Source organism: Aplysia californica, unplaced genomic scaffold (genome assembly GCF_000002075.1).
Source record: "Aplysia californica isolate F4 #8 unplaced genomic scaffold, AplCal3.0 scaffold00098, whole genome shotgun sequence".
Lineage (NCBI taxonomy): Eukaryota > Metazoa > Mollusca > Gastropoda > Aplysiida > Aplysiidae > Aplysia > Aplysia californica.
The window spans coordinates 1,366,336-1,376,306 of record NW_004797368.1 but is presented as its reverse complement, the minus strand read 5'-3'; the positions used below and the strand labels follow the sequence as shown (position 1 = coordinate 1,376,306).

Here is a 9,971-nt window from a genome sequence, read left to right as displayed (position 1 = left end):
AGGGGGAACGGAAGACAGAGGGTTAGAGATATGTGACAAGTGGTACCTTTCAGCTGCATGAGGAACCGTGCGTGGGGGGGAAGAGAGGAGGAGGAGAGGTGAGCGACTCCTACCTTTGAGCTGTATGAGGAACTGTGGGAGCAGGTGTTCGATTGTGTTGTCCTTGCCCAGGATGGGGGAGAGGCCCATGATAACCGAGGCCAGCGCTGACTTGACGTGCTGGTTGGCGTCTGTCACCAGCTCCTTCACGCAGGGCAGGATGCTGGTCATGATGATCTGTTCCCGCACCTCCGGGGACAAGGCCAGGCAGAAATCTGTCACACGAGGAAGAGAAGATCATTTTTTTCAGCTTTAGTAAATGTTTTACGGCACTTGCAACACAATAAGGTCATATAAGAGCCGAAGTCTAGAGGCGTTTCAAGAGAGTAACAAACACAAAAAAACTAAGGAGCAGGGGTAAGGACGATAGATGTTTAATAGGAAAGAAGAAAAAAAACCCACACCAGACCACCTGCCAACCACCCACATGAAGACAAGTAAAAACAAAAAATTAAACCTACATTAACAACAAGCAAACACTCTTCCTGATTTTCTACAAATATTTTAGTTAAAGAGTTTCATGGTACCTCCAACACAATTAGATCATACAAATGCCGAACATTAGAAATGTTACAAGAGAGTAACAAACACAAAAAAGGAGGAGTGACGATATATGATTGATAGGACAGAAGGAAAGAACAAGCAAACCACATTAGAGCACCCGCCAACCACCCACTCTGCACTTCAGGGGACAGGGCCAGACAAAAATCTGAAGGGGACATTTCAGACAATGGACATTTTGAATAAATAAAAGCAGGGTGTTGGATATTTTGAAGTAAAGAGAAAAGCATTTCACAGAGCAATTTCAGTTTGTTTAGTTATTTCCCTCCCAGCTTTTAATTTTTTTTTAATAAGTTACTGAAGTCGTGGTTTTGATTGGCCATTCCTTTTTCTCAAAACTTAAAAAAAGTGACTTGGGCATTTGTATAAAATGACGCAGATAATGTATCAAAGTACGAGCACACCACTGACACACGTCATGACACCCACACACACACACACACCCGCTCACTTACCTTTGACCTTGTGAGCAGAAGCAGCTCGCACCTCGGCCTCGCAGTCCTTGAGAAGGTTCTGGAAGGCGGGCACCAGGTCGTGCTTGGTGATCTCTGGGCCGACGGCTGTCTGGAGCTGTGAGGCAAAACAAAATACAGGCAGGACAGTTTTAGTTTTAGTTTTAGTAAGTATTACAGTACTTGCAACACAATTAGGTCATGTAAGCCGATTAGAGCTGTTACAAAGAAAGAAGAAGGAAAGATAGTTTAGTTTTACTGTTAAAGATAGTTTAGTTTTACTGTTTTACGACATTTGCAACACAATAAGGTGATACACGTGACAAAGATTAGAGGTGATACAAGTGACAAAGATTAGAAGTGATACAAGAGAGAAACAAAATAGGTCATGAACTCGTTTTGGGTTTCCCTATCTCTCAGTATATTATGGAAGGCTATTTCTCCTTTGCACCTCACCAACTTTGTCATCCAAGTCTTCAACAACGCAAATTTCTCTAAAACTCCACTTCTATTTCATCTATTCATGTAAAATAAACACAGAATGAACATAGATGAATGATCTGAGCAATAAAATACAGTCTGATTAAATACAACAAGGATTGACTAGGGATTGGTTGTTTTGTTTCGTTTGTCACAAGTGTAAACTAAACAAGCAGGCGACCCATTGAACCAGCCTCACCTCAGTGAACTTGTCGGCCACCATGTAGCGAACCCTCCACGACTTGTCCTCCGCCGCCTGTCGTAGCGTGGGCATCACCAGCTGCTCTGTGTCCTCCGAGGGGAGGAGTGACGCGATGCTCACACTGGCCTCCACCGCTAGCAGACGCACAGAGTCCTGCAAGACACGCATAAAGAAAACTTTACAAAGCCGTTCATCATCAAAGCCACACTGAAAGCTCAAGAGACCAGAAAACCATAGCAATACAAAGGGATCTGTTAATTTTTTTTTAAAACACAGAAATTTATTTTAAACCAAAAAAAAAGATTGAAAAAAAAAAAATTTAAAAACCCATGCACACACACTCCCCCCTCCCCAAAAATCATATAATTTCTTTTTAAACACACCAAAAAAAAACCCAATAACAAACACATACCAAATTGTAAAATAACACACAACATTGAAAAAAGAAACCCCAATTTTTTTTAATGAAAACACAACAACATGCGAACGCTTATAAAACAAAGCATCAGAAAGGGTGTGTCTGTGCTAGTCCCCCGAGCGTGCGTCCGTCTGTACAGAGCTCCAGCAGCGCCACCCCCCACCCCCTTTACCTGCTCATCCTGGGCCAACTGGTGAAACAGCTGTATGAGGTCCGACTTGAGGAACTCGGGCTCCACCACCTTGGCAAACTCCCCCAGCTTGCCCGCCACTGCCCGCCGCACCATGGGTGTGTCGTCCGCGCACAGGTTACGGTAAATTCTGAGAGAAAAACAAAGCATAAATTAAGAGAGGGGCAGGAGTGGGGTCGCCTCGTGTCAGAGGTCAAATAAGCAAAAAAGACGGCCATATCAAAATTTGGTAACTTCCAAAGGAGTTTTAGAAACTGCAATTTTTCATTTTCTGTGCCTTTGATCAGAGTTTAAAATCCACACCGAAACTGAAATGTGTTATTAATCAAATGGACTCAAAAACATTTTCTAACATTTGCCAATAAGGCAGGAAAGTTTCACTTTCTTCAATTTCATTATTTTGACAAGCGCGCGCCCGAGTGCACCACAATGCCACACAATTGTTTTTGAACATTTGCCAGGCACACATAGTTGTGACACTACTGACTAGACCAGGACACACTTTAGATACTTCTTTCCTTCCCGGAATGTTTTGTGCTCCTGTAAGACAAGACCAATCATCGTCCTCTTGAGAGACAAAGACACTCACTGTTCCGCCAATAAAATACCTGTTCTGCATATCATAACCAAGAGACTATCCGTGTCTCCTTAGCCTGAAGAGCCCAAGAGATGCACAGTCACACCACTCCCCCCCCCCCCCAAATCAATTGGGGGGGGGGGATTTAAGTGAGATTTAAAGCACTTGCAACACAGATATGACATTTAAGTGCTGAACATTAGAAGCATTGCTGGAGAGAAATACAAAGAAAAGAAGACATAAACACAAAGAAAAGGAGACATAAGGACCATAGATGTTTGATACGGAAAAATGAGCAAACAACACCAGGTCGCCCGCCAATAACAAAACCATTACCTCCCCCGCTATTTGGAAGTCTGGTGCATGCCTCCTCTATTTAGTAGCATTTTTTTTTCTCAATCTCAAACAAAAACAAACTGTTTTTAAAACGGTTCTACTTCTGAAAACCGATCAACTTACTGTCGGAGCTCTGCCTTGACATTTGTGGAAGCCCTCTTGTAGCAAACCGAGAACAACCCACATGCCGAGGTGCGCGACGTGAACCAATCACCTGCAAGGGACACAAACAACAATCAACAGTGAAAGAATGAGAGCCAGAATAAAAATTATTGCTCTTGTTCCTTGACATGCCTAGATGCTTTTGTTACAGCAAAAAGACACACATTGGAAATAAGTTATTTTCGTCAGAGAAATATGCCAAACCATCCGGTACTATCCATGGAAAGCAACAAAACAGAATAAATGGATTTTTTAGAAACAGTAAAATAATTAAATAAAATCATAATTAAGAAAACCCAATAATAATGTAGGGAACAAAATTATTATCTGAGAAAAAAATGCAGGGAGGAAGGGGGGGGGGGGGTTGAAAGTTTGTGCATTGATCGTCTTGGACAGTTGTTTTTTTTAGCAGGTTTGACTATATATATCATCAGCCAGACGTTCAAATGTACTCAATCCATAATTCAATAACCTTTTTTTATTGCTATTTCTTAATCTGTGGTATCGACTGATTGTTCTCGAGCAGTATTTTGAAGAAATTCAAAATCTAAATGTTGAAAAAAGCAAGAAAAAGACATAAAATAGGTACAATTGTATATGAAATGGAACACTTCTTTCTCACGTCATGAAAAACTTTGTTTTCTGAGCCTTAGTATGTTTCTGCCCTAAGCTGACAAAACACCTTTTTTTTTTCATTTTCGGCGCCATATTTTTTTCCGATAAATCAAAAGCCTGATCAGTTACCATACTTGTGTGAAATAATCAACATGAAACTGAGTCTATTTTTGAATAAATCAGAATTCGAATTTCCGAAGAAAGATTATTAAATTTCAAATGGTTACGCTTCCAAAAAAACATCTTTATCTCAAAACTGTTGTGAAGCAAAATAGGCATTTTGTTAGTTTACCGCAGATTTGAACTACTCAGTATACAAGTCCATCATTTGTCACTTTTCAAAATGGCATATGGCAGTGTCTTAACACCACGTAGTCATCATAAACAGCTGGCCAGCGACACGAGAGGGTGTGAGCAGCTCACCTCCAGCCAGCCGCTTGACCATTGGCACAAAGAAGTTCTCCAGGTCGGCCTGGCTGTGCTGGTCAGCGATGATCCGGAGGGAGTCCACGGCCTTGTCTCTCACGACGGTCTCCTCCACTGTAGCCAGGCTCTCTAGGGGCGGCTGAGGGGAGAGACAGGAAAAGAAACGAAATTAAATTAAATGAAATGGTATGGGTTTAACGCCCCTATCAACACTATTAGGTTATTTAAGGGGCGGGACCTTCTAGTTTAACGTCCGTCTCCGATAGGACCGAGCCAAGTGGGAAGTTCGTGTAAAGTGCCTTTCCCAAGGACACAAGGTCGGATCGAGCTGAGGCTCGAACCCCCGACCCGCAATCTCACGATTACGAGTCCGGTAGCCTAACCATTAGGCCATCGACACCACACAGGAAAAGAGAAGACTACATAAGATAAAAAGATACTAGCTTTATTCTTCTTCCAACAGAAAGAGTAATCAGTGGCCAAGGTGGACTTTTAGTGGATGCGTTCTTCCTCAGGTTACGAGTGTATATTATGTATTTGAAAGAATTATATGATGAATGGGCCAGTATGCATGAAACAATTTGATTCTTATTTAATTGTGAAGTGCCTTGAGCCACCTGAGAGTAGGCACTATAGAAAAGATCATTATTATCATTATTAATATGTTAAGATAGATAATAGTGACAGGGAAAAAGGGGAAAGATAAGACTTTATGTAGGTATACATAATAATGTGCATGTTATGTAGCTGTCATAAATTACTTTCAAAATGATTATTTGTTTGTTTGAGTAAAAAGATGCACAGCGATGCAATAATGGTCATTTAGTGCGGGGAAAAAGCAAGACAGATCTATATAGACAGAAACAACAGCTGGAAAGTACAGAAGTAGAACCTACCAGTGGCGCCCTCCAACCCTCCATCAAACATTTTACCATGCCACCATACACAATGCTATACAACATTTAGGGTCGTGGGCTGCCTCGAGCAGGCCTGTGCCTATCAGCCACCTCGGGCTGGATAGGATACACAGTATCCGAGCAGATTGATAGGAAAATGGTGAAATGGCATAAGTGAGAGTTTGAGCAGAGAGAAGAGTGCACGGAGGAGACAAACAACCGAGAGAACGTAAAGAAGTAGGACCTGCCAGAGGCATCCTCCTACCAACCACATGGTATCGTTTGACCCTCTCCCCATCAACATTATTAGGTTAGTAAAGCGACAAAGTCACAAAAACAGTTCCCTGGACCGCGACTGAAAACATACCATTTGAATTTAGTTTTAGTGAGGAAAGTTTTACAACACTTGCAACACAGGTCATATAAGTGCTGAAATTGGAGGTGCTACAAGGGAGCAACATACCCAAAAAAGAAGGAAAGAAGAGGATGCTAGATGTGTGATAGGGAAGAAAGAGCAGACCACACCAGAGTACCCGCCAACCACCCAGCAACTTCTTTAAAATAAAATAAAATTACAAATGTGTATAGCATAACATTTCCATGTCCTTCATATATGGCTGCTTTTAAGGACAAGTGGGCTAACCCAGATTTGGGGGTTTCCAGAAATCTTGACCTACACCTATAGGAGCAGTTTGGTTTCATTGGTGTGTATTTCTGTTTGGTTATAGAGAACTCTCATTGTCTCATAAAGGAACTGAATAAGGAACAAAAAAATTTACCTTCGATTTTCCCAAAACAGCATTTTTCGGGATAGCCCCCTTAGTGCTAAAAAGCGACCATATAACCATTACTTCCAACAAAGCGTCACGGTCACCAAAACAGTTCTCTGCACTGAGATTGAAACGCACCTTGATATATATTCTTCTCTGAATATCGAGACAGCAGTGCATGATAGTCCCAGCACTGAGCACAACTTGAAAACTTGGGTTCACAAAACGAATGCAAAGAGATGCAAACAATGCTCCAACAAACCACCTGGTATCCACACAAAGATTTGTAGTGAGAGGAGGAGCAGAGAGAGTCTGACACACTTCCCACAACTTGTTTGAAAAGAGTTTAATGTTGTTCTGAACTACATAAGGTCATATGAACGCACAGGACTCAGGTTGGTTGTTTCCACATTGTTTCGTAGCACAGCTTGGGTTCACCTTTTAAAGTGGGAATAGCTGAAGTATTTATAAAAATAGAAATTCCCAAAACTTTAGTCCGAGATAGAAAACACTTCCTTCAGCTACAAGAACACTTCCACATTTTTCCCATTTCTTCTCTTTGTCTTCCTTCACACTCAGAGACAAACTTCACTCAAATTCGGCTGTCTTCTTCAGCATATCCACAAGCCAAACGAAAAAATAACCGCAGACAGGACATAAAGCTATTTTTGATAGTCTTATCATTTTTGTTTTAGTAAGAGTTTTACAGGACTCACAAACATATGAAGATTATGACTTTGAAGAAAAACACAAACAGTCAAGAGGGGGGGGGGGAACTGTTCTCAGACAAATGAACAGCGAGGCAAAAACGTCGCTCAGTAGAACTTCTTCCTATCCCGGCGCAGCGTTTGCAGCGCCAGGTTGCCCAGAGAGGTGAGCACCTGGCGCACGAGCCCCACCACCAGGCGCGGCACCACCACAAACCCCAGGAACATACAGTTCCAGTCCACCAGGCCCACGTGCTCCTCCAGCTCCTCATCAGTGTCAAGGTCACGGCCATCACCATCATCTTTGCTGCCGCCATCAGCAGCATTCTCCAGCGACGTGGCTGCTCGACGACGCGAGTCTGCCGATATCAACAATTCTGCACGTTCCTCCATGCTACTGGCGCACTCACAACCACACGCGTGGAAAATTTCACGAAAGTGTTCACACACAAAATACAACCCTTTTCTTCTGCCTTTACCGACACAACCGCAACGGTCAACAACAAACCAAGTTCACACCCCAGTAATCAGTTTATAAACTTTCAAGAAAAAAGGAACCTTCTGAAAACCACCTCCACTTGGGAGTTCTCAGCAAAGTCCAATTAAGTCCAAATGAAGATTTTCACTCAGGTTTAACTGAGGCAGACTTTTAAAAAAAAGATTCTTTTTAAAAAAAAAAGAAATAATACAATTAAACACTCTTGAAAACCATGAGCCACACAAACTGAATCCAGAGAGGTTATATTTGAATGAACCTATCTCTCCTGTAGCCACTCCTCACTCCTCAGTACACAAAACCCCCCTAAGTGTAACCACAAAACACTCGCAGAGAACTGACTCACTCGTCCTTACTACAGGAGGCTGGTGTCTGTACAGTAACCTAAGTACGGTGGAGGGTGGAGGATGAGGGCGAGGGGGAGGGGGGGGGGGGGGAGAGGAGGAACGACACCCCTTGTTTTCACCACCACCCTTTCTCTTCTCCCCCCATCCCCACCCTTCTCCAGATATGTAACCAACTAGCAACTTTCATTACAAGAACAAGAAAGAAAATCATAAAATGGCATGATGAACAACTTCACTACCACAAAGAAAAAAGGGCCGTGCACATAAACAAAATCATCGTCTCGTAGGGTCCCCAGTCTCCCAACGTGTGGGCAGCTCCGATGTCTAAGCTGCTTGCACAAACTCCCATTGCATGACATGGCTCGCCGCCACTCCACACACGCCCAGACCCTAAGCCTGGGTAAGAGGATTATGGGAGAAGGAGGAGTCAGAGGAGGAGTGGGAGGAGGGTGGTGAGGAGGAGTGGGAGGAGGGTGGTGAGGAGGAGTGGGAGGAGGAGTGGGAGGAGGGTGGTGAGGAGGAGTGGGAGGAGGGTGGTGAGGAGGAGAAAAGCGGAAGCAGAAGCTAGCAAGCAGAGATAGGGAGGGGAGGACAAATGTACCCATATGTTAATATAATATACACCGTAGTGCTAGTGCTTAATTTGTTGTTGTTTGGTAAGTGTTTTACGGCGCTCGCAACTGCATACGGTCATATGAGCGCACAGGACACATTTAACATTTTCAGCCTACTCTTATCAATTTTAGACCACCTAGGGATCTTTAACTTGCGCAACTTCCACACCGGACCTCCAAGATTTTTCGCCCTTGTACATGAAGGCTGGGTGTAGATCTTTCCTACCAGAAGATCAGGGGTGTGGCTGAAAGACAGCAGTAATAAAGAGCCCTGGAGTAGCAGTAGAGAGGCTGCAGAAAGAGTCAGTAGCCCAGAAAAGGAGTCAAAGGAGGTGACGGGGTGGGGGCAGAAAGTGAAGACGAAAGTCGACGACAGAACATGACTGCTAGAGCAGGAAAGGAGGTGAAAGGAGACCACTTTAGAGGAGAAAGTTTTTCCATTGCTACCCAGATTCGAACCTGGTGCTTAGTTTTTATACTACGCATGCATGTGTGGATAGAACAGGGATAGAGAGTGTGTGTGTGTGCAATTGATGTATGCGAGAGAATGAATAGTGTGCATCTGTCTATGTGTGTGTGTTAATCATTTCTTCTGTCTGTGTATATACATGAATTTTTCATTTATTGTCCTTTGTAATTAGATGTACATAAACCGCCTACAGCTGTTTGAAACCAGGAGTTAGCATTATAAAAATGATCGACATTATTATTATTATCCTTACTTCTGGCTCTAGTCAGAGTTTTATAGCATTTACAGAACAATTTAGTCATATAAATCAAAGATTAAAGGTGTCACAAGAGAGTAACAAACACAAAAATGAAGGAGAGATAAAGACGAGCAAGAAGCAAACCACACCAGAGCATCCCCTAACCACCCACTCACAACAGTGCGCAATGTTGAGCAGTTGTAATTTACTTGACACACATATATATATATAATACCAGTCTTTTGACAAGAAAAGCTACTTTACTTTCTTTTTTTTTTTATTTTAAAAAAAAAACAAGTTCAAAGAATTGTTTTTCATTTGAAATATCTTGCACGCATTTTTTAAATTCCACGAATTGATTTTTTTTCAAAATATGAGCACAAGACTCATGACCATCCCCTTGAACGCCCCCCTTATATGTTGTTCATAAAAAGCTTGTGGTGTCTGGGGAAATTATGTGATTTTTATCATATTAAGTTGGAAAACGCTTGAGAACAAGCAAAGTGAAGGCCATGATAAACTATACTATGACATATAACCTTATACATCTTCTTAAAGTAGAAGATAATGGCCAGGAAATACAGCCTATTAGTGAAGAAGTTATCTCTTGGCAGTATTAAAAATGGGATACATGAACCGAAATAGCAACTCAAATTATGGCTCATTAATTCGGATGCACATCTCAAAGCGAAACTCGAGGCCAATTTCAAAGTCATGCCATCGACACTTGAAGAGTTAAGTTTTACAGCGTGCATCTTTTTCCGGAAGGAACCCCGTAGCAAATATAGGAGGACAAGAGGGTTTTAATCAGATCACAAAAATGGGTGGAGTTGGCCATAAGAGCCAGCGTGACTGGTGAGATATCAATAAAGATTATATGATGACTTTCACTATCATGAAAACCCCTAAGGGGGTG

General features: G+C 42.3%; 1 protein-coding gene across 1 annotated transcript in view; it reads right to left on the bottom strand.

Annotated features, from left to right (window-relative positions):
* The window catches only part of LOC101851338 (serine/threonine-protein phosphatase 2A 65 kDa regulatory subunit A alpha isoform), a gene marked incomplete in the record, with an annotated part of 32,893 nt that overhangs the window by 13,904 nt on the left and 9,018 nt on the right, over window positions 1-9,971 (bottom strand). The window contains 6 exon segments of the mRNA XM_013080772.2: window positions 114-314; window positions 1,116-1,230; window positions 1,792-1,947; window positions 2,385-2,532; window positions 3,439-3,529; window positions 4,516-4,657. Coding sequence (XP_012936226.1) covers window positions 114-314; window positions 1,116-1,230; window positions 1,792-1,947; window positions 2,385-2,532; window positions 3,439-3,529; window positions 4,516-4,657 — 853 coding nt within the window.